The 26,224-nt window shown below is 40.0% G+C and overlaps 5 protein-coding genes across 14 annotated transcripts; 3 read left to right on the top strand and 2 right to left on the bottom strand.

Moving 5' to 3' along the window:
- The first annotated feature begins 1,650 nt into the window (after positions 1-1,650).
- Positions 1,651-9,100, top strand: h6pd (hexose-6-phosphate dehydrogenase (glucose 1-dehydrogenase)). Of its 2 annotated transcripts, XM_058088594.2 has the most exons (6): positions 1,651-1,745; positions 4,184-4,388; positions 4,470-5,136; positions 5,220-5,337; positions 6,010-6,279; positions 6,355-9,099. In XM_058088594.2, the coding sequence occupies exons 3-6, from the start codon at positions 4,495-4,497 to the stop codon at positions 7,698-7,700; spliced, it is 2,376 nt and encodes a 791-aa protein (XP_057944577.2). In that variant the 5' UTR covers positions 1,651-1,745; positions 4,184-4,388; positions 4,470-4,494; the 3' UTR covers positions 7,701-9,099. The 2 variants fall into 2 exon arrangements, with proteins under 2 accessions (XP_057944577.2, XP_057944748.2); XM_058088765.2 differs by lacking the exon at positions 4,184-4,388 and having other exon boundaries at positions 1,664-1,745; positions 6,355-9,100.
- LOC131139738 (uncharacterized) lies at positions 8,236-10,962 on the bottom strand. Of its 2 annotated transcripts, XM_078794947.1 has the most exons (5): positions 9,659-10,962; positions 9,524-9,586; positions 9,363-9,442; positions 8,961-9,091; positions 8,236-8,897 (listed from the first exon to the last, which is right to left on the bottom strand). In XM_078794947.1, the coding sequence occupies exons 1-5, from the start codon at positions 9,730-9,732 to the stop codon at positions 8,613-8,615; spliced, it is 633 nt and encodes a 210-aa protein (XP_078651073.1). In that variant the 5' UTR covers positions 9,733-10,962; the 3' UTR covers positions 8,236-8,612. The 2 variants fall into 2 exon arrangements, 1 of the variants encoding a protein (XP_078651073.1); XR_013629504.1 differs by lacking the exons at positions 9,363-9,442; positions 9,524-9,586; positions 9,659-10,962 and having other exon boundaries at positions 8,631-8,763; positions 8,831-8,897; positions 8,961-9,204.
- rbp7b (retinol binding protein 7b, cellular) lies at positions 9,622-11,766 on the top strand. The gene is made up of 4 exons (XM_058090143.2): positions 9,622-10,138; positions 10,215-10,393; positions 10,455-10,556; positions 11,188-11,766. The coding sequence occupies exons 1-4, from the start codon at positions 10,066-10,068 to the stop codon at positions 11,239-11,241; spliced, it is 408 nt and encodes a 135-aa protein (XP_057946126.2). The 5' UTR covers positions 9,622-10,065; the 3' UTR covers positions 11,242-11,766.
- Positions 11,767-11,788: 22 nt separating this feature from the next.
- On the top strand, positions 11,789-23,139 carry cenps (centromere protein S). The gene is made up of 5 exons (XM_058090470.2): positions 11,789-11,952; positions 12,078-12,201; positions 12,772-12,805; positions 12,872-12,938; positions 21,719-23,139. The coding sequence occupies exons 1-5, from the start codon at positions 11,923-11,925 to the stop codon at positions 21,827-21,829; spliced, it is 366 nt and encodes a 121-aa protein (XP_057946453.2). The 5' UTR covers positions 11,789-11,922; the 3' UTR covers positions 21,830-23,139.
- tardbpb (TAR DNA binding protein b) lies at positions 21,693-26,063 on the bottom strand. Of its 8 annotated transcripts, XR_013629503.1 has the most exons (7): positions 25,905-26,063; positions 25,327-25,587; positions 24,585-24,748; positions 24,091-24,507; positions 22,913-23,919; positions 22,154-22,267; positions 21,693-22,074 (listed from the first exon to the last, which is right to left on the bottom strand). XR_013629503.1 is itself a non-coding variant. In XM_058089251.2 (6 exons), the coding sequence occupies exons 1-6, from the start codon at positions 25,906-25,908 to the stop codon at positions 23,428-23,430; spliced, it is 1,233 nt and encodes a 410-aa protein (XP_057945234.1). In that variant the 5' UTR covers positions 25,909-26,063; the 3' UTR covers positions 21,693-23,427. The 8 variants fall into 8 exon arrangements, 5 of the variants coding, with proteins under 5 accessions (XP_057945234.1, XP_057945167.1, XP_057945085.1 ...); XR_009132242.2 differs by having other exon boundaries at positions 21,693-22,267; XR_013629502.1 differs by having other exon boundaries at positions 22,154-23,919.
- Between the last annotated feature and the right edge of the window lie 161 nt (positions 26,064-26,224).

Genomic DNA, 26,224 nt, shown 5'->3' on the forward strand with positions numbered 1-26,224 from the left:
TCACAGTGGCCAGCCACCAACCTGGGAGGGCTTTACAGCGTGACATTACAGTTTGTCATCTCGTGTTCGGACGCTTTGCTGTGAAATTTTGGAGTTGATATACAACAATAAGAAAAGTCGGAGAAAACAAGCCGCTCAGTAGCCTTTGGGCCATTGTAGTTCAATTTTGACCAAACTTAACCAGCCAGGAAGAACATAAATGTGGTAAGTCAAGGCTGCGGAGAAATACATATATTTTTCCTAGTCAACTATTCAAGATAAATAATGACATATTGTCATTTTGAGGCTGCACGGTGGTCTAGTGGTTAGTGCGCAGACCTCACAGCTAGGAGACCTGAGTTCGATCCCATCTCTTTGTGGAGTTTGCATGTTCTCCCTGTGCATGCGTGGGTTTTCTCCGGGTACTCCGGTTTCCTCCCACATTCCAAAAACATTCTAGGTTAATTGGCGACTCCAAATTGTCCATAGGTATGAATGTGAGTGTGAATGGTTGTTTGTCTATATGCGTCCTGTGATTGGCTGGCGATCAGTCCAGGGTGTGACAGCTGGGATAGGTTCCAGCAACCCCTGCAACCCTCGTGAGGATAAGCTGTAGAAAATGAATGAATATGGTCATTTTATTTCATTGTACTCTAGTGTAGAGTAGAATGTATAGTATATATATATATATATATATATATATATATATATATATATATATATATATATATATATATATATATATATATATATGTTTTGTTTTGTTTTTTTAGAAATAAAATGAAATGTATTTTGCACAATGAACTCCGGGTGTGCCGCTAAATATCATCACATCCTCCCAAAAGCCCAAGAAAGGCGGCGTCGGGAGGCTAAAGTCAAAATGCTAATACGTGTAATGAGATGTAAAGCTTTCAGCCGTTGACAGACATCACTTTGGATGCGAGTGTCTTGGTAAAAGGGCTGTGCTGTGCTGCCAACTGTTCAGCAAAGGGAAAAGGAGGAACCGGCAGGGCGAGTGGCGGTGTGGTCCACAACAATTGGATGATTGTTTGGCCAAAAGGGCACCTGTTTTGTTTGCGATGCAGGGCCTCCTTCATTCAAAGCTGGTGACGACACAACACAGCTGAACAATGTAAAGCGTGTTTTTACATCTCAGCTAATTTAACCATTGATATTTTTTATGTTAGGAGTCATTGGGGGGTGCATGCTGTATTTAAAAGTCTAGCAAGTGTTTGCATTGACATAGTAAGATTATCTCAGCTTCCCCCATGTGACAGTAGTAGTAGTAGTAGTTGTAGTAGTAGTACTAGTTGCAAACCAGTATCATGCAGCATTTAAATCGTTTTCTAAAACTTGGAACTTTAGGCATGGCTGCCCTCTGCTACTGCAGCCTGAATTACAGCTCTGGGGAGCTAAAAGCATGCAAGGCAGCCAACGTGATAAATCAAACGTGAGAGGAATTCCTTTCATATTTACATGTGTTGCTTTGCAAAATATCAAAGTGGCAAAGTTGCATCATTTCATTTTTCACTGTAAAAACTTTGCATGAACCTAATGTGCTTCCATCGTAAGTTTCATATTGTTTTTTTAGTACTTGTTCGTCAGTGTTCACGCAATTAGGAATTTTACGTTGAAATGCGGGCTTCTATTTTTTTTATAACGCGGCAACATCATTGGTGGGTTCGTGTCACGTGACAGGAGTCGAACGCTTCCGGTATTGTTTGACGTTCAGCAAAGAAAAAAACGGAATGGGACACAGAGTGCAGGTTTGTTTAACTTATACGATGTACTTAATCAAGTTTGTGTTTTTTATGTTTGGTGTGTGTGTTTTTTTTTTTTACATTGCTGGCAGTGTCGCTTGGATGCGGAAGTGAAGCCGCATGACAGCTAGCAGGTGGAGTGATGTCAATGATGGCTGACTTGTTAAACGTTTGTGCGCCTTTTGTGTCTAACTTTGCCTAGACGTGTCCAGCAAATACCAAATAGTTGACTTAGCGGAAGCAGAGTACACGCAACGTGTACAGGTCGCTGTGTTTTAGCCCCTACGTTCGCTTAACCGTACCACCATTGCAGACTTTGCTAGCATCACTTTAACTTTATGATGCTACAGTATTACAAACCCCCTTAGAAAGCATGCAGACTAATATAAAAACAACCGGATAAAAAGAACCGAACAACAATGCATGCATATTAGGATAATTATAGAATATAAATTGCCCATTTGTGTGAATAATTTTTTGAAGTGATGTGCGGAGAGACACTGAAATAATCATGGTCACTGTTGCCGACTTTTCAGTAAGATAAGTAGCTATTGGCTGTCCTATAATTCGTAATGAAAATATACATTTCCCTACAAAGGTTCTTAAACTGTGGAAACCACTGCTAGATGTAATACTCCATTGCATTATGGTCCCATTACATTGAACCCTTATAGTTACCAGCAATACTCGAGAAATAGTCCTAATAAATGCATAGTATTTGTACAGAATGATTGGTGTTGACTCAATAGCTACACATCGCTATCAGATTTCATAGTGAAGATAATTACAGCCCCCTAGCGGCAGCGCCAGGTATTTTTTCCTGAGGCGTTGAGTTCTAGTGTTGGCACAGTGTCTGTCAGAGCCACTATTCGGGGACATATTTAGGCTAATAAAGATTCTATTTTGGATGTTTTTTTTCAGTGCAGCGCTTGTGTTAAATCTCAAAGGACCATTATTTAAACTTTTCTGTTGTTTAAAATCCCACAATTTTTCCGCTTTTCATTCCGAGGCCGTGACCAAAACTGCTGATTTATCATTCAACAAGTCAACAAATTTAGCTTTGAAGTTAGGCTCTGGAAGTTGGATGGATTGGCCTTTTAATTTTTCCTGCATCACATGTGACCGTAAGAGATACAAATCTCGTGAAACCCTGAATGTACGCAGTGTTTTTCAAGCAAGTACACACCCATTTAGGGATTTATGTGTGGAAAGGATTCCTTAATTTGTGTGGGGAACAAATGAGCAGAAAGTACTACTAGGTACAAGCAGGGCATTGTCTGAAAGCATTAAATTGCATTTGTCAAGATGTATTGGCAACATTCTGAGGTAAAGGAGACACACGGCGCTGCTGTGTAATTGTGGCAGTTGGTTGGGGGGGTAATTATACGCCATTAGGGGTGTCACAAGGTGCTGTAAGATTTAAAGATTTGTCACATGGGCACTGGGAGGATAATAAATAAATGAATTAATCACACAATAGATGAAAATGAATTCAATCGTTTTGGGATGTCAGTATATTGCCATATGCACACGTGTCTGTTTTCATCTCCTACCTTCACTCTTTGTTCCATAGAACAACGACATGAACGTCAGTCATACAATCTCTTTGTCTTGGCAGGTGGAGGAGGGGCCCGGCATTTGACTTTGAGCAACCATAGGCGAAATTAAGGCTCAATTAATTGATTTACTGTTTTTTTTCAATATTATTTAAAATTTACTGAATACTATAAACTCCTTTTCCCATAACACAATAATGCTGCCCGTCGCACGGGTTTGCAGGGACATAGCTCATGGATCTAGTACTTCCTCAGACCACAAATGAGCTGAATCAACAGCACCTCTGCTGGTTGCAGCCAAGAAGTGCAGTCCATTTTGGCTCAGTTTCTTCACCATTCGATTGATCAGTTCTGCACAATTGATAGGATTGAACAAAGTTTGAGGATTATATGTGTTATATATTTTCCCTATATACATTTTCCGTATAGGAGCTAGGCGGTGTGGTGTGGCAAGGTGTCACTATGCCTGTAATGTAGTTCTTGGGCATAGCAATGTTAATAATAATAATAATAATAATAGTAACAATGTCACTGTAGGTTAGTTAATATGCAGGTCACATTGTGTAAATGGAGCATTGTCTGCAGAAAGCTTTATAGCTGTAATAGGTGCGTCCCATTACGTGTATTCTTAGTGGTCTATTTCTACCTGTTTTTATATCTTTAGAAGGCACAGAAGAGAAAGATATGTGTGTTTGTGTTTCATATAATTATGGAATGATGGGCAAAATTCCAACAAATAGTGCAGTTTTCCTTTAAATCTATTGAGAAAAAACACATTTTCCCATCAGTAGAGTGGTGTGACACACACTTTTCAGTTTTTCCCTATTTGCCTCATAGTTGACTTGGTCTTCTTGCAAAATGAGCAGCAGGTTTGTTGACCTTTTCCAGCCCACTCGTGTCGACAGCAGGACTATTGTGGCAAGCAGAGAGGATGAGTGCCCCTGAGCAAAGTACAAAGATTGCAGCAGTACAAATCCCACTGGCGTCCTCTGATCACTCCTGCACTCATGACAGCAGCGATCAGTGGCTCTCCAAAGACCTTTACGAATTAACCATCTCCGAGCTCATTTTCATACGGCTTTGGAAGTTTGGGGTAGGTTCAGCTGTTCTCCCGGAGTTCGCATCGACATTGGTTTACTTCTGTTTCTAAATTAAATTTTGTATGTTCTTCCAGGGTCTGGACGGTGTAACACCACAGCATGTTTGTGTCTGTGCTCCTGCTTCTGTTTGCACTGTGTGCCCGTGGAGGACAAGGCGAGGAGAGCATGAAGAAGCAGAGCCTTGGCCATGTTTCTGTGGTCATAGTGGGGGGCACAGGTGATTTGGCCAAGAAGTACCTGTGGCAGGGCTTCTTCCAGCTCTACTTGAACCAGGTCAGTAGTGGAAGCACCTTCTCCTTCTATGCCGGAGGACAGTCTCCTTCGGAAAAGGCCACGCCGATATTCTTCAGTATCGTGAAGGCGGTGTCGTGCACGAAGGGCGTATCCGAACAGCGATGCGCCGTGCTTAAGGAGCAGTTTTTGAGGCTCTCGCAATATCGGCAGCTGAAGACTGTGGAGGACTACCAGGACTTGTCCAAACACATTGAACAGCAAGTCCAAGAGGAAGGTCTAACTGAAGCCGGACGACTCTTCTACCTCTCAGTGCCAGCATTCGCTTATGCTGATATTGCAGATAAAATTAACGTCAGCTGCCGGCCTGCCAGCGGGGCGTGGCTCCGTGTGGTTCTGGAGAAACCTTTCGGACATGACCTGAGAAGTGCTCACGTGCTGGCAGCTCAGCTTGGGAACTCCTTGCAGGATGAAGAAATGTACAGGATAGACCACTACCTGGGGAAACAGGTGAGGACACCATTTGGAGTCTCACAATCATTATTTCATCCTTTCACTTTTGACCGGATGCTTTTTTTTTCTACATGCATTAGGTGGTTTCCAAGATACTTCCATTCAGAATGGAAAACAGGAAGTTTCTGGATCCCATCTGGAACAAGCACCATATTGAAAGAATAGAAATTGTGTTGAAAGAGACTCTGGATGTGAAAGGTAAGGAACAATGGCATCCTATTTGGAGCACACTAAAACCTCAGAGTTGTTTGGATCTGAAAAAAAAAACATTCTATAAGAAATGTGTTCTAAATCCTTTTCAGGAACAATTTCACATTGACTGCTAGGGGTGTCACAAGACTGGGTCTACAAGATGAGACCAGATTTTTAAGGGATAGTTGGTATTTTTTGACATTAAGTTGTAGTTTGACATCCCCATCAGCAGTGTACTAAAGAGTTTGGCTTATCAAAACAATATGCGTTCAAAAGAGTAATAACCTTTGCTCACAAAAAAGTCAGATCTCATTATTAAATAACACATAGTGACTGAGAGGTCTGAATTTTTTTAGTCTGGAACCAAGTAACTGCACTAAACGAGGTGTGACTGTACTTTAGAGAAGTCCGTGTAGAGCTTGTACAATCTGCTGAAAATGAGTCGACACACACACATTGTTATTGTGTAAATAGCTGGCAATGCAAGTGAGTACACCTTGCAGTCAATATGTCCAAAGTGTCAGTATTTAGTACTACACTGCTCTGCTTCACAATGTTAAAGTACATAGTCACAGAATTTCATCTAACGACTCATCTTGCTAGCTATTTAGACAATAATGGCTACGTGTTTACTTGTGTTTCCTGCTATAAATGTGCTTGCCATTTTCTTCCTCATAGGTCGTATACCCTTCTATGACCAGTATGGCGTGATCAGAGATGTCATCCAGAACCACTTGACAGAGGTCATGGCCCTCTTGACGATGAGGCTTCCCACCAATCTTAGCAACAGCGAGGACGTTCTCCAGAAAAAGCTGCAGATCTTCAGCTCTCTGCTGCCCTTAGGGAAGAATCAAGCCGTGATGGGCCAGTACCAAGCGTACAAAGCAGAGGTTCAGCAGGAGCTCAACATGACTAAAGATCACATCAGCATCACGCCAACGTTTGCAGGTCAGAATGGCACATTTTAAGATTTCTGTCAGAGAAACTGTAAAAAAAAAAAAAACAATGACATGTCTCTTCCAGCTGTGTTAGCACACATGGATGCGGCGGAGTACGACGGCATTCCCATTCTTCTGCTCTCGGGGAAGATGTTAGACGAACGTGTGGGATACGCACGGGTTCTTTTCAAGAATGACATATTTTGCGTGCAGGACCGCCACAACCTACACTGCAAGCCCAAGCAGATCATTTTCTACTTTGGCCACGGCAGCCTTCAATACCCAGCAGTACTCGTGACCAAGAATCTATTTAAGCCTTCTGTGATGGAGGGCGAGTGGAAGGAAGTGACTCAGCAAGACGATGTTAATGTTCTGGGGTTGCCTATTTCAGACTACTTTGTCCAAACCCCAAAAGTGCAGCAGGAAGCTTATGCCGAACTTATTTCTCATATCTTTGCTGGACGCAAGAATAATTTCATTAGTACTGAGACTCTCCTAGCGTCATGGGGCTTTTGGACACCACTGCTTCAGAGCTTAGCTGGCTCTTTCCCTCGCGTGTACCCTGGAGGTGCTGACAACGGAGACCTGTTGGACGTTCGTCTGAAAGGGAAGGAGATCAGCTACACCAGCAACGTGGTGATCATCGGTCCGGATCAGATAGGAGGTGCTTCAACCAACAGATTCCAAGTGATGCAAGGGAAGTTCCGCAATGCCACCATGGTGTCTGCTTGGGCCGAGGAGCTGGTGGAGCGTCTGGCAGCAGACGTACAGGAAGCGGCTGAGGAGGCCGTGGTTCATGGTGGTGTTTTCCATCTCGCCCTCTCGGGCGGAGCCACGCCCATCGCTCTCTTCCAGAGGCTGGCATTACACCACTTCTCCTTCCCGTGGAGGAACACCCACCTTTGGATGGTAGATGAGCGCTGTGTGCCCCTCACTGACCCGGAGTCCAACTTCTACATCCTCCACCAACATCTGCTGCAGCACGTGCACGTACCCTATTACAACATCCACCCTATGCCGGTGCAGCTCCGCCAGCGTCTGTGCGTGGAGGAGGATGACGCAGCACGGCTGTACCAGGAGGACATCAGCAAAGCGGTTAACGCCTCCAGGTTCCACTTTGTACTCCTGGGAGTCGGCCGTGACGGCCACACGGCGTCACTCTTCCCTGGCGGTAAAGCCACCGAGTGGGAGGAGAGTCTCGTGGTCCTCACCGAGAGCCCCGTGAAGCCACACCAGCGCATGAGCCTCACTCTCAGCGCCATTAACCACGCACAAAAGGTGGCTCTGTTAGTGCTGGGCAAAAGCAAACATGAGATCATCACCCAGCTCAGCCGCAGCAAGGACGACCCCAAGAAGTGGCCCATCACTGGGGTCCGTCCCTCTGACGGCACGCTAACCTGGTACATTGACTATGATGCTCTTTTAGGTTAGGTCATTTGCAGCTTTAACTTGACGTTTTGGGGGGAGAACTTGTCTACATATGCAGAAAAATGCACATTCAGTTCATGGCAAAGTTTATTTTTAATACGATTGACTGATTTTAAAGATACTGAGTAAGATAATCACTTTAAAAAGTTCTCAATGTGCAGACATAAAGACTTCAACAAAACTAATAAATGGCACACGACGTGTCCTCTGAAGTCCCACACAATCCACGCCATGATTGTTTACCTTTTTAGCTCAGGGGGAAGCGTGGTCACGTGATTTGCTCACCTCGGCCCAGCAACACACACCACAGTACGGGTAACCACTTCATTTGAGAGTTTTTTTTTAAATTAGCAGATATCGAAGCTATCATTTTGACCTTAGGTAGAGGTTATGTTTTTCCAGCATTTGTGCATTATGTGTTCCAAATGAAGACAATGGATTTGGATGAAATTTTCCAGGAATTTTGGGGGGGTGATCCAGATCACGGTCTGGATCCAGGACCATTTTTGCCATTGTGCATAAAACTCCACAACAAATGGTCAAAGCACTTGGAAAAAAAATACAACAATATAAGACTGATCCAAAAAGTGTAGGATTATTATTTTGATGTGACTGACAAAATGGAGGGGAACCATGACGCTTGGTGGAGGTCTGTGCTCTCAGTTACGTCTTTGACTTATGATTCACACAAATGTCATCTTCCCCCTGTCATCGGTACATTCCGGCTCGCTCAGGTCACACCTGTACTTTGATTGGCATCCACGCAAGCCGTGTTGCATTCTGAATAACTTCCTGTGAGCAGTTCCAACAGGAAGCCTATGTAAGCCATCCGCCGGCCCCAAGAAAACACCTGCTTTTGTTGAAGTGAAGCATTAAAACACGAGCTGGATTAAGTCGCTTTCATTCCCATGGTTTTCAGTTACCGACTGCCAGCGGCACGGAAAGCACGTGAAATGTTAATATGAGCGGTATTGGATGTCCCGTGTAGCACAGCTGGACTCTGTTTAGTGGTTCTCGTTGTTCCTGCCTTTTGTCAACCACAGGACTCCTTTGACCGTAAGTGCACCTGAAAAGGACACAAGAATGTGTTCTAAAAGTAACACAAACTTTTTGTACTCGCGTGTACTTGTTACCTGTGCTGACAATGGAAGCCGCCGTTAGAAAGACAGACATGTGATACAGCTCAGGTGTGGTTTTGGCCTACAAAAGTGCAAAAAGAAGTGACTTGGGTGCGCCATTTGCGTCAAAGGTTGAGTTTCTTACGCATGTGGCCGCAGTCAGTGTCAGGATGGTGGTGCACATCCCGTGTCCAAACGACAGCAATCCAAACACGTGATAGGACGCCCACAAGCCCTGAGGAACTGTCTCTACTAGTGTGAAGACCACTGAAAATCCTATTGGGGGGCGGGGGGGGGGTTAGGTACATGTGTTTTCACCAATATGCCATTGATGTGTAGTAATCCTAAAATAACCGTAGAATCAGAACTGTAAATTATTGTGACTTATAACTGTAGAAGTGTTTTTCAACAATTTAAATAAGAATAATGGAAGATATTGGATAAACAAGCTCTAGGGATACTTTACTATTTCAACATCATTATAGGGGAGCTTTCATTTTAAAAAAGCATGTGGCTTTTTTAAAATGATTGCTTGCATCATTCTGACCTGACGCGATGAGAGACAAGGCGATGGACGCTGATAGGTTGTTCACCAAAGGCTGCTTGCAGTATCTTGACGATTTGGGCCTTTTAAAGCAAATGTACACCATGTTAATAGCTTTTTTTTCTTTTTTTTTTTGGGAAACGTGTCTTTAAAATGCTGTATACCTTGCAATGACATACAGCTGAGGGACCACAACAAGGGCGGTGAACACCACATTTACAATTTGGCTGGCAAAAGGACACACGTTTTAAAACAAAAGACATGCAAAGACAAATAGATTGGAAAAGAAGTGCACATACAACTTGAGCCTCCGATTCCTGGGCATCCATCTGCTGCTGTGAAATGCCATGAGGACCAGCACGTAGAGGAACATGGCCTCAGTGTGTGCTTGCAACACTATACTAAAGATTGGATTACACTAAACCCTCACAACGACTCTTAACGGCCCTCTTCAGCTCATGTTCCACTCTGTGGATTTCATTTTAAAGATGGAGGCCCTTCAGGTTTGCTCCAAGTTCACCACAGAAGAAGACCACTTCCATCCCACATACAAGTCAGCATAACAGGATGAGCTTTGTTTGTTCATATTATGTGTAAAAGGTCACGTTCCTCCCTTGGGTGCTATTACCTCTGCCCATATTGACACACAACTAGCAGCACAAATCCACTCCTCACGCTTGATTGTGAGACACACCAGATTCCAGAGATGGCGGTGGACTACACAGGGACATGGAACATGGTCCGCAACGTCAACTTTGAAGGATACATGCTTGCTCTTGGTAAGACTTGAAACTTCTCTGTCCGCTTTCATTCATGCTTTTTAAGCAAGATGCGTGTCACCGTCTCGTTTGGCAGGCATCGATTTTGCAACCCGCAAAATGGCAGCCATGCTGAAGCCTCAGAAGGTGATTAAGCAAGACGGGGATCATTTCTCCATCAGAACCCTCAGCACCTTCCGAAACTATGAATGTGCTTTTAAAGTTGGGGAAGAGTACCAAGAGGAGACCAAAGGACTGGACAACCGTACATGCCTGGTAAAATACAAAGGAATTATTGAGACTATTCTAGTTTAATAAATAGATTTCTTCACTTTAGAGTGTGGTCAGCTGGCACCATGACAAGCTGGTGTGTGTCCAGAGAGGACAAAAGAAGAACAGAGGTTGGACTCACTGGATTGAAGGAGATCACTTGCATTTGGTATGAGGCATTTCCATGAGTTACAGTGGAACCTTGGTTAGTGTCATTCATTTGTTCTAAACGGACATTAACCGAATCACATTTTCCCATAAGAAATCATGTAAATCCAATTCATCTGTTCATGAAAGTAAAACTATGTTTTTTTACAATTATAATTTTCCACGCAGAAAATAATTTAAAATGAATACGTATAAACCACTGATGACATCATAACTTCTGGTTCTGGTTGCCATTTCGTAAACTATCTGATATATGCTAACAAAGAATTATGTTATGTAACTTAAATTATAACACTATGAAAACGTGATTTGTGTTAACATTTTTAAACTTACGGTTCCAGTTGCCATTTTGTAAGCTAGCTGATATGAGCTAACAAGGAAGAACGTTTTGTGGTTTATGTAAAACTATAATTATAACACGATAAAAACGTGTTTTGTGTTAACATTTTTAACTTCCGGTTCCGGTTGCCATTTTTTTAGCTAGTTGATATATGCTAACAAGGAAATACTTTTGTGTTTTATGTAAAATTATAAACTTCTAAAACTATAGAAACATTTTTTGTATTAAAAAAATAACTTATGGTACCGGTTGGTCCAGCTAATAAATATTTTTTTTCTTGGTCTCTTTTCAGGAACTTACTTGTGAGGATCAAGTCTGCAAGCAAGTTTATAAAAGGACACTGTGACTCAATTTAAACATACAGTCAATTTAATGTATTTCAACCCCGTACACTCATAATTACACATTGGCTAGTGTAGAATATTTTTTTAAAAAGGGAAAAAAAACATACATACACTTGATGAATAAGTCATCACTTCACAATATTCAAAACTGACTAAAAAAGTAATATACAGTACTTAATACATTACTATAATATTATAGTCTTATTACTCTTACTATATTAATATACTAAATATCTTCCTGTAAAATATTTAACCTCACGCCATCTCCAAAAGTCTTTGAATGAATTAATGTATGCACTGTTGCCATCTACATATTCAACATAAATACACTATACATGTATACTGTACATTTGTGCCTTCTAAAATATATTTTACAATCCATCACAGTTTTAACAACTCAAACATTAATAACTGTCAGTGCTACTTTCCCTAAATCAACTATTCTCCCAGAAAAGAAGTACAACTGTATATTCATTGGAATAAATTCACGCTAAAGTACCTCTTCCAACCACAGGGCGGTGCTGTGTATTAAAAATGCTTATATGACGTCACGAGACTTGTTGGTTTGTTTTGAATTGTACCGCGACTTCTCCGTTACTGAAAGTAAATGAAAGTAAAGTCATGTTCTGATTAAGGAGCTGCTGTACCACATTCTATTTAAATCCTTCACTTTTTACACCAACATGTCCGTGGGAGAGGACGAAACGCGTCAGGTAATGAGAGTGTTTTACTTTGGGGGGGATGGGTGGCTAATGATACTGCTAACTGGTTGTCTAGCTAGTTTGCTAGCCCCAAAGGGGCAACACCGTCGTAATGAGTATTAACATTTGCATTTCAGCGACTAAAGGCAGCTGTACATTATACTGTTGGTCGTCTGTGTCAGAAGATGGGAGAGGAACACCGGACGGAATTTAGCCGGCAGGTCGTAGCCGCAATAGCAGAGACTACCTTCAGACAATGTGGTGGGTATCAACGTCACATTATGAGTTCACACTTTATTCATCTCCACGAGACATTCATGAGTGCATTAGCATTACACTTGGAACAATTATGTTTAATTTTATGTTATATGACCACCCCGCTTCCTATAAATGTGTTATACTTTCTACTTTGACACTTTATATCGACACAATTAAAATCTTTGTCATTCATGTCTGCGCACGTGAACGACGGCCACGTACTAGTGCACGAGCTGTGAGTGAGTGACAGCCATTAATGCCACGCCCTCTTTTTGGACCGAACGACACTTTAAATTTTTGTTTTGTTTTTGTGTGGGATGTTTATTTAGATACAATTCCTATTCCAATTTTAAATCCACTTATGAAATTAAAGTTGATTTTGATAGGTGTACTCACACATATGTTATATACTATCATTAAATTTATGAAAAATTATAAATAATTTAAAAATATCTATTAATTTGTCGGACAATTATCATCCAGCTAAAGTTTTTATCGTAGTTCGGCATGTTCTTACAGTATCATCTTTGTAATGTTGATGTTCACCCAACCTGTTTGTCGCTTCTTTTCCAGATATCTTTGCTAAAGACTTGGAGGCATTTGCAAAGTACGTTTTTTTTTTTTTTTTGGTCTTTTGTTAACTTAGCTGAGGATTTTTTAAATGTAATTTCAGGCATGCAAAAAGATGCACGGTGTCTGGAGAGGATGTGAAACTTTTGGCTCGCCGCAGTACGGCACTGGTGAGTGGCAATGCTATAAATTACATTAGTGGCGCCCCCTATGGGTTGTTATTTTAAACCTGATAAGTATTTGTATTACTGTCATCCTTGTGTGCCTTGTACTATACTCTTCTGTGCTACTGTACTTTTGCTGCTGGTAACCTCAAATTTCCCCATGTCGGACTAATTAAGGCTTATCTTCTCTTATCTCTTAGATATGCTGATATGTATTTGTATTGAAAAAACAAAATGGCTTTGTATCATCAGCGACAAAGCCTTATTAGTATATATTAGGATTAGGATACACGTACGAAACGTTGATATTTAATATTACTACTTTATTCTCCTAATATTATTTTCTTGTAAATTTACTTTTATTCTCATCAATTTCAACTTCTTTCTTGTAAATTTAAAACGAGTTAAGTATGTGTGTATATATGTATGTATACATATTTATGTATGTATGTATGTATGTATGTATGTATGTATGTATGTATGTATGTATGTATGTATGTATGTATGTATGTATGTACATACGTATGTATGTATGTATGTATGTACATACGTACGTATGTATGTATGTATGTATGTACATACGTATGTATGTACATACGTATGTATGTATGTATGTATGTACATACGTATGTATGTATGTATGTATGTATGTACATACGTATGTATGTATGTATGTACATACGTATGTATGTATGTATGTATGTACATACGTATGTATGTATGTATGTATGTACATACGTATGTATGTATGTATGTATGTATGTACATACGTATGTATGTATGTACATACGTATGTATGTATGTACATACGTATGTATGTATGTACATACGTATGTATGTATGTATGTATGTATGTACATACGTATGTATGTATGTATGTATGTACATACGTATGTATGTATGTATGTATGTACATACGTATGTATGTATGTATGTATGTACATACGTATGTATGTATGTATGTATGTACATACGTATGTATGTATGTATGTATGTACATACGTATGTATGTATGTATGTATGTACATACGTATGTATGTATGTATGTATGTACATACGTATGTATGTATGTATGTACATACATATGTATGTATGTATGTACATACATATGTATGTATGTATGTACATACATATGTATGTATGTATGTACATACATATGTATGTATGTATGTATGTACATACATATGTATGTATGTATGTACATACATATGTATGTATGTATGTACATACATATGTATGTATGTATGTACATACGTATGTATGTATGTACATACGTATGTATGTATGTATGTACATACGTATGTATGTATGTACGTACATACGTATGTATGTATGTACGTACATACGTATGTATGTATGTACGTACATACGTATGTATGTATGTACGTACATACGTATGTATGTACGTACATACGTATGTATGTATGTACGTACATACGTATGTATGTATGTATGTATGTATGTATGTATGTATGTATGTATGTATGTATGTATGTACGTACATACGTATGTATGTACATGCTTTATGTATGTACATGCTTTAAAAGCAAGTGGAAAAAATGAAAAAAACGACATACTAACCCCTTACGTTTTTTTCAAAAATCACCAAATTCAAAATCTGGCATTTTATGCCATTTTTGGATGCTTCTGGGTCCCCTGTTGAGTGTGTGTGAGGTTTCCACTTTTATTTTTGACAGAAAAGTGCTTTAAAAGCAAGTTGAAAAAAATGAAAAAAACGACATACTAACCCCTTACGTTTTTTTCAAAAATCACCAAATTCAAAATCTGGCATTTTATGCCATTTTTGGATGCTTCTGGGTCCCCTGTTGAGTGTGTGTGAGGTTTCCACTTTTATTTTTGACAGAAAAGTGCTTTAAAAGCAAGTTGAAAAAAATGAAAAAAACGACATACTAACCCCTTAAGTTTTTTTCAAAAATCACCAAATTCAAAATCTGGCATTTTATGCCATTTTTGGATGCTTCTGGGTCCCCTGTTGAGTGTGTGTGAGGTTTCCACTTTTATTTTTGACAGAAAAGTGCTTTAAAAGCAAGTTGAAAAAAATGAAAAAAACGACATACTAACCCCTTACGTTTTTTTCAAAAATCACCAAATTCAAAATCTGGCATTTTATGCAATTTTTGGATGCTTCTGGGTCCCCTGTTGAGTGTGTGTGAGGTTTCCACTTTTATTTTTGACAGAAAAGTGCTTTAAAAGCAAGTTGAAAAAAATGAAAAAAACGACATACTAACCCCTTACGTTTTTTTCAAAAATCACCAAATTCAAAATCTGGCATTTTATGCCATTTTTGGATGCTTCTGGGTCCCCTGTTGAGTGTGTGTGAGGTTTCCACTTTTATTTTTGACAGAAAAGTGCTTTAAAAGCAAGTTGAAAAAAATGAAAAAAACGACATACTAACCCCTTACGTTTTTTTCAAAAATCACCAAATTCAAAATCTGGCATTTTATGCAATTTTTGGATGCTTCTGGGTCCCCTGTTGAGTGTGTGTGAGGTTTCCACTTTTATTTTTGACAGAAAAGTGCTTTAAAAGCAAGTTGAAAAAAATGAAAAAAACGACATACTAACCCCTTACGTTTTTTTCAAAAATCACCAAATTCAAAATCTGGCATTTTATGCCATTTTTGGATGATTCTGGGTCCCCTGTTGAGTGTGTGTGAGGTTTCCACTTTTATTTTTGACAGAAAAGTGCTTTAAAAGGAAGTTGAAAAAATGAAAAAAAATGACATACTAACCCCTCACGTTTTTTTCAAAAATCACCAAATTGAAAATCTGGCATTTTATGCCATTTCTGGATGCTTCTGGGTCCCCTGTTGAGTGTGTGTGAGGTTTCCACTTTTATTTTTGACAGAAAAGTGCTTTAAAAGCAAGTTGAAAAAAATGAAAAAAACGACATACTAACCCCTTACGTTTTTTTCAAAAATCACCAAATTCAAAATCTGGCATTTTATGCCATTTTTGGATGCTTCTGGGTCCCCTGTTGAGTGTGTGTGAGGTTTCCACTTTTATTTTTGACAGAAAAGTGCTTTAAAAGCAAGTTGAAAAAAATGAAAAAAACGACATACTAACCCCTTATGTTTTTTTCAAAAATCACCAAATTCAAAATCTGGCATTTTATGCAATTTTTGGATGCTTCTGGGTCCCCTGTTGAGTGTGTGTGAGGTTTCCACTTTTATTTTTGACAGAAAAGTGCTTTAAAAGCAAGTTGAAAAAAATGAAAAAAACGACATACTAACCCCTTACGTTTTTTTCAAAAATCACCAAATTGAAAATCTGGCATTTTATGCCATTTCTGGATGCTTCTGGGTCCCCTGTTGAGTGTGTGTGAGGTTTCCACTTTTATTTTTGACAGAAAAGTGCTTTAAAAGCAAGTTGAAAAAAATGAAAAAAAACGACATACTAACCCCTTACGTTTTTTTCAAAAATCACCAAATTCAAAATCTGGCATTTTATGCCATTTTTGGATGCTTCTGGGTCCCCTGTTGAGTGTGTGTGAGGTTTCCACTTTTATTTTTGACAGAAAAGTGCTTTAAAAGCAAGTTGAAAAAAATGAAAAAAACGACATACTAACCCCTTACGTTTTTTTCAAAAATCACCAAATTGAAAATCTGGCATTTTATGCCATTTTTGGATGCTTCTGGGTCCCCTGTTGAGTGTGTGTGAGGTTTCCACTTTTATTTTTGACAGAAAAGTGCTTTAAAAGCAAGTTGAAAAAAATGAAAAAAACGACATACTAACCCCTTACGTTTTTTTCAAAAATCACCAAATTCAAAATCTGGCATTTTATGCCATTTTTGGATGATTCTGGGTCCCCTGTTGAGTGTGTGTGAGGTTTCGACTTTTATTTTTGACAGAAAAGTGCTTTAAAAGGAAGTTGAAAAAATGAAAAAAAACGACATACTAACCCCTCACGTTTTTTTCAAAAATCACCAAATTGAAAATCTGGCATTTTATGCCATTTCTGGATGCTTCTGGGTCCCCTGTTGAGTGTGTGTGAGGTTTCCACTTTTATTTTTGACAGAAAAGTGCTTTAAAAGCAAGTTGAAAAAAATGAAAAAAACGACATACTAACCCCTTACGTTTTTTTCAAAAATCACCAAATTCAAAATCTGGCATTTTATGCCATTTTTGGATGATTCTGGGTCCCCTGTTGAGTGTGTGTGAGGTTTCGACTTTTATTTTTGACAGAAAAGTGCTTTAAAAGGAAGTTGAAAAAATGAAAAAAAACGACATACTAACCCCTCACGTTTTTTTCAAAAATCACCAAATTGAAAATCTGGCATTTTATGCCATTTCTGGATGCTTCTGGGTCCCCTGTTGAGTGTGTGTGAGGTTTCCACTTTTATTTTTGACAGAAAAGTGCTTTAAAAGCAAGTTGAAAAAAATGAAAAAAACGACATACTAACCCCTTACGTTTTTTTCAAAAATCACCAAATTCAAAATCTGGCATTTTATGCCATTTTTGGATGCTTCTGGGTCCCCTGTTGAGTGTGTGTGAGGTTTCCACTTTTATTTTTGACAGAAAAGTGCTTTAAAAGCAAGTTGAAAAAAATGAAAAAAACGACATACTAACCCCTTACGTTTTTTTCAAAAATCACCAAATTCAAAATCTGGCATTTTATGCCATTTTTGGATGCTTCTGGGTCCCCTGTTGAGTGTGTGTGAGGTTTCCACTTTTATTTTTGACAGAAAAGTGCTTTAAAAGCAAGTTGAAAAAAATGAAAAAAACGACATACTAACCCCTTACGTTTTTTTCAAAAATCACCAAATTCAAAATCTGGCATTTTATGCCATTTTTGGATGCTTCTGGGTCCCCTGTTGAGTGTGTGTGAGGTTTCCACTTTTATTTTTGACAGAAAAGTGCTTTAAAAGCAAGTTGAAAAAAATGAAAAAAACGACATACTAACCCCTTACGTTTTTTTCAAAAATCACCAAATTGAAAATCTGGCATTTTATGCCATTTTTGGATGCTTCTGGGTCCCCTGTTGAGTGTGTGTGAGGTTTCCACTTTTATTTTTGACAGAAAAGTGCTTTAAAAGCAAGTTGAAAAAAATGAAAAAAACGACATACTAACCCCTTACGTTTTTTTCAAAAATCACCAAATTCAAAATCTGGCATTTTATGCCATTTTTGGATGATTCTGGGTCCCCTGTTGAGTGTGTGTGAGGTTTCGACTTTTATTTTTGACAGAAAAGTGCTTTAAAAGGAAGTTGAAAAAATGAAAAAAAACGACATACTAACCCCTCACGTTTTTTTCAAAAATCACCAAATTGAAAATCTGGCATTTTATGCCATTTCTGGATGCTTCTGGGTCCCCTGTTGAGTGTGTGTGAGGTTTCCACTTTTATTTTTGACAGAAAAGTGCTTTAAAAGCAAGTTGAAAAAAATGAAAAAAACGACATACTAACCCCTTACGTTTTTTTCAAAAATCACCAAATTCAAAATCTGGCATTTTATGCCATTTTTGGATGCTTCTGGGTCCCCTGTTGAGTGTGTGTGAGGTTTCCACTTTTATTTTTGACAGAAAAGTGCTTTAAAAGCAAGTTGAAAAAAATGAAAAAAACGACATACTAACCCCTTACGTTTTTTTCAAAAATCACCAAATTCAAAATCTGGCATTTTATGCCATTTCTGGATGCTTCTGGGTCCCCTGTTGAGTGTGTGTGAGGTTTCCACTTTTATTTTTGACAGAAAAGTGCTTTAAAAGCAAGTTGAAAAAAATGAAAAAAACGACATACTAACCCCTTACGTTTTTTTCAAAAATCACCAAATTCAAAATCTGGCATTTTATGCCATTTTTGGATGCTTCTGGGTCCCCTGTTGAGTGTGTGTGAGGTTTCCACTTTTATTTTTGACAGAAAAGTGCTTTAAAAGCAAGTTGAAAAAAATGAAAAAAACGACATACTAACCCCTTACGTTTTTTTCAAAAATCACCAAATTGAAAATCTGGCATTTTATGCCATTTTTGGATGCTTCTGGGTCCCCTGTTGAGTGTGTGTGAGGTTTCCACTTTTATTTTTGACAGAAAAGTGCTTTAAAAGCAAGTTGAAAAAAATGAAAAAAACGACATACTAACCCCTTACGTTTTTTTCAAAAATCACCAAATTCAAAATCTGGCATTTTATGCCATTTTTGGATGCTTCTGGGTCCCCTGTTGAGTGTGTGTGAGGTTTCCACTTTTATTTTTGACAGAAAAGTGCTTTAAAAGCAAGTTGAAAAAAATGAAAAAAACGACATACTAACCCCTTACGTTTTTTTCAAAAATCACCAAATTGAAAATCTGGCATTTTATGCCATTTTTGGATGCTTCTGGGTCCCCTGTTGAGTGTGTGTGAGGTTTCCACTTTTATTTTTGACAGAAAAGTGCTTTAAAAGCAAGTTGAAAAAAATGAAAAAAACGACATACTAACCCCTTACGTTTTTTTCAAAAATCACCAAATTCAAAATCTGGCATTTTATGCCATTTTTGGATGATTCTGGGTCCCCTGTTGAGTGTGTGTGAGGTTTCGACTTTTATTTTTGACAGAAAAGTGCTTTAAAAGGAAGTTGAAAAAATGAAAAAAAACGACATACTAACCCCTCACGTTTTTTTCAAAAATCACCAAATTGAAAATCTGGCATTTTATGCCATTTCTGGATGCTTCTGGGTCCCCTGTTGAGTGTGTGTGAGGTTTCCACTTTTATTTTTGACAGAAAAGTGCTTTAAAAGCAAGTTGAAAAAAATGAAAAAAACGACATACTAACCCCTTACGTTTTTTTCAAAAATCACCAAATTCAAAATCTGGCATTTTATGCCATTTTTGGATGCTTCTGGGTCCCCTGTTGAGTGTGTGTGAGGTTTCCACTTTTATTTTTGACAGAAAAGTGCTTTAAAAGCAAGTTGAAAAAAATGAAAAAAACGACATACTAACCCCTTACGTTTTTTTCAAAAATCACCAAATTCAAAATCTGGCATTTTATGCCATTTTTGGATGCTTCTGGGTCCCCTGTTGAGTGTGTGTGAGGTTTCCACTTTTATTTTTGACAGAAAAGTGCTTTAAAAGCAAGTTGAAAAAAATGAAAAAAACGACATACTAACCCCTTACGTTTTTTTCAAAAATCACCAAATTCAAAATCTGGCATTTTATGCCATTTTTGGATGCTTCTGGGTCCCCTGTTGAGTGTGTGTGAGGTTTCCACTTTTATTTTTGACAGAAAAGTGCTTTAAAAGCAAGTTGAAAAAAATGAAAAAAACGACATACTAACCCCTTACGTTTTTTTCAAAAATCACCAAATTGAAAATCTGGCATTTTATGCCATTTTTGGATGCTTCTGGGTCCCCTGTTGAGTGTGTGTGAGGTTTCCACTTTTATTTTTGACAGAAAAGTGCTTTAAAAGCAAGTTGAAAAAAATGAAAAAAACGACATACTAACCCCTTACGTTTTTTTCAAAAATCACCAAATTCAAAATCTGGCATTTTATGCCATTTTTGGATGATTCTGGGTCCCCTGTTGAGTGTGTGTGAGGTTTCGACTTTTATTTTTGACAGAAAAGTGCTTTAAAAGGAAGTTGAAAAAATGAAAAAAAACGACATACTAACCCCTCACGTTTTTTTCAAAAATCACCAAATTGAAAATCTGGCATTTTATGCCATTTCTGGATGCTTCTGGGTCCCCTGTTGAGTGTGTGTGAGGTTTCCACTTTTATTTTTGACAGAAAAGTGCTTTAAAAGCAAGTTGAAAAAAATGAAAAAAACGACATACTAACCCCTTACGTTTTTTTCAAAAATCACCAAATTCAAAATCTGGCATTTTATGCCATTTTTGGATGATTCTGGGTCCCCTGTTGAGTGTGTGTGAGGTTTCGACTTTTATTTTTGACAGAAAAGTGCTTTAAAAGGAAGTTGAAAAAATGAAAAAAAACGACATACTAACCCCTCACGTTTTTTTCAAAAATCACCAAATTGAAAATCTGGCATTTTATGCCATTTCTGGATGCTTCTGGGTCCCCTGTTGAGTGTGTGTGAGGTTTCCACTTTTATTTTTGACAGAAAAGTGCTTTAAAAGCAAGTTGAAAAAAATGAAAAAAACGACATACTAACCCCTTACGTTTTTTTCAAAAATCACCAAATTCAAAATCTGGCATTTTATGCCATTTTTGGATGCTTCTGGGTCCCCTGTTGAGTGTGTGTGAGGTTTCCACTTTTATTTTTGACAGAAAAGTGCTTTAAAAGCAAGTTGAAAAAAATGAAAAAAACGACATACTAACCCCTTACGTTTTTTTCAAAAATCACCAAATTCAAAATCTGGCATTTTATGCCATTTTTGGATGCTTCTGGGTCCCCTGTTGAGTGTGTGTGAGGTTTCCACTTTTATTTTTAACAGAAAAGTGCTTTTTGAAAAAACGTAAGTGGTTAGTATGTCATTTTTTTCAACTTCGTATGTATGTATGTACGTATGTGTATATGTATGTATGTGTGTACATACATGTGTGCTTATGTGTATGTATATATATGTGTATGTATGTATGTATGTACGTGTATGTATGTACATATGTATATGGATGTACGTATATACATGTATTTATGTGCATGTACGTGTATATACATGTATGTAGTATGTATATGTGTACATACATGTTTATTTGTATGTACATATATATGTGTATGTATTTATGTGTATATGTGTGTGTGTGTGTGTGTATATATATATATATATATATATATGCTGTACATACATGCATGAAATGTTAAATACACATGACACGTCGTGTTTGATTCTCTTTTATTTCAGTCAGTCTACATACAGAATAAGAGTGAAGAACTGGAACAAGAGCAGAGGGACATGAAAAAGAAGAATCCCGGGAAGAGGAAGAGCAGAGACACTGAGGAGAACAGGGAATAAAAAACGGGCAAGTCTTTCCTTGCCCTCACACGCTTCCCCGGCCATTTGGAATAAACAAGACATCAACAAAGCAACATTTAGTCCACATCATCCTATACACCTTCACCTCCTGTACATTAAACCTGTCATAGACCTGAGAGGACCTAGAGATATAAAATAGCTTTTTAGAAAAGCAAAGACCAGCGGTGACTAGTCCAAGAATTGGCCAGGCAGTCGTCCAATCAGCAGCACGCAAACATCAAAGCCTTTCATGAAAATACAAACACGCCTCTTACAAACAGAGGAAAGAGCAGCTAAGAGTAGCATGAAAAAGACAAGTACTACCATGTCTCTCTGAGAAGGTCACACACTCAATGTGTTGGATGTTGCGTCTTCGTCCTTCAGCCTGGGATCAAATGGAGACCTCGACCAGCAGAGCCCAAGGTCCCCCCAAGGTCCCTAGATACGTGAATCGAATTAGATGTTTTATTCCGCAAAGCGACTCAATCAACTAAGCATCTATTCAAATGAACTTTATTCGACAACTCCCTTCATTTGACATTTTTTCCAACACCTCACAAACATCAAGAGCTACAGGGGGAAGGGGGACGTTGGACATACCACTCCACGTTCTCACACCAGCACTCGTGTCCCCCCACCCGCCTAGAGTCTTCAGTCGGTGTCATCCACATCAAGTACACACTTACAGGTCAGGAACAAGAAACGGCACACACCATACAGCATTCAAATCAGATAATACAAGCGTTACAAAGATCACAACATTCCATCATACATTTCCATAGTTTGTCCACACGTTAAGAATAAGGGGGAATCTTGCCAAGATTTAAAAAAAAAAAAAAGTCTTGAAGTACTAATTAAAGGATGTCCGTGTTAGGGGGGAGGCGCTCGTAGCATCCGCAGCTTCCACTCACACACTCAGAAAGCAGTCAGAATTTGGGCTCGTTCACGTTCACAAGCAGTCGGCTCCACGCGCCTCTCAGCCCGCTCGCTCACTCATCGCTTCGCCACAAGCCACCCGCAACCGCACTCATCAGTTCCTAAAAAAATGTCACTTGCTCAGCGGAGAAAAGTGAAAACACCCACCGTCTTGTGAGAACATGCGGAGTGAAGCCGTTGTTTGATGGCATAGCATTTACAGGTGGGAAGAGAGTGATACCGATACGGCCCCGACAATGCTGCCATATTGGAGCTTCCTCGCAGGGAAACGGAAGGTGGAAGTCAACTGCAGAAGAGATTTCAATGAAGGCTTTTCTTTTCCACTGGACTGCAAATAAAGTTGGGACTTAAAAACATTTGACGTTTCAACCAGATTCTCCCCAATGCAAGATTGCCTTAAGATGACGACAAAGTCGGATCAATGGTGAAGCACAAACATTCATGCACAATACATGCATTAGAGAATCCAGTTGAAATGGATACAAACTAGACATGAAAAATAGCACTTCCTGGTAAACGACTCACGTCAACACTCGAAATTAAAACTTTAGCTTTTCCTCCAAATCTACAAAACGTCTGCCACAAAAGTGTTTTTACACCAGAAAGAAATGTTTGAAAAGACTCATCCTTCTCACAATACTTACCACGCGGACACGCTTAGCTTACATACCCCACCCAGACGACTTTGACTCCATACTGGACCCAAACCCTGAGCTAAACCCACTCCCGCTGCTGGTGGAGTTGGAGCCCGTCCCCCAACCCAGGCCGGCCGAGCTGGCGCCGTAGTTGCTGTTGCCGGCGTTGAAAGACTGGCCCTGGTCTCGGTTGGAGCTGCCGCCGCTGGACGAGCTGCCCGAGGTGGACGACTGCTGCTGGCTGGCCAGCATTCCCATCATCCCCCAGCTGCTCTGGAGGGCCGCCTGCGCCGCCGCCATCATGGCCGGGTTCAGGCTGAACGAGCCGAAATTGGCCAGGTTGCTGTTGGTGCTGCTCCCCAAGCCGCTGCGGCTGCCCCCGAACGCCTGGGCGCCAAAACCGTTGCCGAACCGTGCCGTGCGGTCAAACTGCCTGTTGCCGTGTTTGGGCTCGGCGTTTGAGATGTGGACGCTGACGCCTTTGATGATGAGGTCCTCGCCACACAGAGACTGAGCGACCTGGCGGGGAGGGAGCGAGAGATGAGTTAGCCAAGTCAATAACATCAATTTAGCGCACGTTAACACAACAATATCTACGGGGATCCATCATACGGTCTTCAACATTCCAACACAGTGATGTAACCTAGCAACCAAAACGTTTTTATCCACTAAGCAGCTCGGTGATGATACCTGATCGTCTGCAAAGGTGACAAAGGCAAAAGCACGGAAGGGCTTTGGGATGAAGACATCAGTGACTTCTCCATACTGCATGAAGAACTGCCTCAGTTCATCGGTGGTCATGTCCTCCGTGCAACGTCCCACAAAGACTTTGCGGCTCCTCAGCGGCTCGTCTGGACCTTGCTGCGGGCACAGGATGGCACGTGGGTCACGCAAACCACGGGGCACCCGTCGGGTGGCGTGGATTGTGGTGGCGTGTGGTGTCTGCGAGGGCATTACCATATTCACCTTGGAGTTAGGGAGCTTGCAGTCGCACCATCTGCCGTCGATCATGTGGCGCTGGGAGATGACTTTTTCCTGGGATTCATACTCCGTGAACCTCACAAAGCCGAACCCTTTGGAGTTTCCCGTATTGGTGTCCCGTTTGACCTGAGAGGGAAAACACGGGATTATGAACGCAAACAAGCGACGTGCGACATTACACCCGTCACGTTTTGGGGCCGCACCTGCACCATGATGACCTCCCCAAAAGTACTGAAGTAGTCCTTCAGGTCCTGCTCTGTGGTCTTCCAAGGAAGGCCGAGCACAATCAGGTCTGACGTCTTCATGTCGCCTCGTTTCATTTTCACCGCCGAGGAGGCGTCAATTTCATCCATTTTTCTTTTGTTATCTGAGTATGTCAAACACAATGATGAGCTTGATTGGAGGCTGGAAGCTGAAGCATTACAAGAAGACAAACACATGTAAGAGCACTGGAAAATGGTCACAAGCCATCGCCGTCCAATGAAAAGTAAGCATTGATTGTATGGGGACGCATGCTTTCCATTGGACAGTGATGTAAAAGCATTTCATGTTACATTAAATCACATTGTAAAAATTATTTTAAAAATAACAAAATGGCCACCGGATGCTTCAATTTTTTTAGTTAAATGTAACCATTTTGGACACCCTTTAATTAAAGTAAATTAAGTTTCATTTGTGGTCAATTACCAGACTCCATTATCTATTAAGCTGTAGTATCCAGTGGATTCATAATGTTAATTATAATAGAGAACACATGCAGAGAAAGAAATCATGTAAGCTAATGTGTACACATTTATGAATGGCATCAGAGCCACAATTACGTCATTAGTGGGCGGAGCCTTGCGTCAAACGTCACCCCTCCGCTTTTAAAGAAAGTAAACATAAACAATGTGGGGCATGGCTGTCTCATGGGTGAAAATACGTTATGAGTATGCATGTTGTTACCTTTTGGGTAGTTGACGACATAGACGATATTCCCCCATCCGTTCTCCGGGGCGTGCAGGACCCCCTCCACGAGCCGCACTCCCCGCATGCACTGAGACACGGGGCTCCTGAAGCGCAGGCCGCACGCTCCGGGGAACTGAGCCGCGACCGTTGACAGCAAGACAGTGCCGTCATCCTCGGACGGGATCTCCATAGGCTCCTCGTTTTCCTCCTCTGCCACTCGGACATACACTTCGGCCATTTCTCCACAAGAAGAGTCCACTTTACCGCGTAAACACAACAGGGCTAGTGTTAGCTGCTAGCTAGCTCGTTAGCCGTCTACAATAGCGGCTAATGGGCTAACAGCACCCAATGAGTCAGGCCGCTAAAAATAAATGACAAAACGACGTCTGTTGTACAAAAGTGTAAATATTAAAAAATACAATCAACGGATATCCAATTTAAAGACAACCGACGGTGCATTCGATTGTCTGCCCCTTTGTTCGTTTGGACGCGGTTATGTGTCAACACGGTACGACGACAGCAGTAAAGTACTTCTTCACTGACGTTATTGTACTACTAGCACAAAAACAAATTACCCATTGATCTCTCTCTTAGGCTGCAGTTCCGTTCGGATAGAATGAAAGTACACAGAGAAATACGGCATATAATATTGTTTCTTTCACGAGGCCAACAGTCACACCGCCATGTATTGCCTGTTGGGTTACCTAAGAGAAACAGGAAGTGCGTCACCGTGTTTGGACGGCTTGATTAAAAAAAAGAGGGGGATTGTTTCTAGCTAATTAAATTATGCACCGCCGTGTAATTTAATACTTTTCGTTTTAAACTAACAGCACGTTTAACGAAAGCCACAAGTATCTTTGGTGTATACGTAATTTCGTTTCACTGCTCACCCTCG

This window comes from Doryrhamphus excisus, linkage group LG11 (genome assembly GCF_037039965.1).
Source record: "Doryrhamphus excisus strain RoL-2023G ecotype Guam linkage group LG11, RoL_Dexc_Guam_v1.1, whole genome shotgun sequence".
NCBI lineage: Eukaryota > Metazoa > Chordata > Actinopteri > Syngnathiformes > Syngnathidae > Doryrhamphus > Doryrhamphus excisus.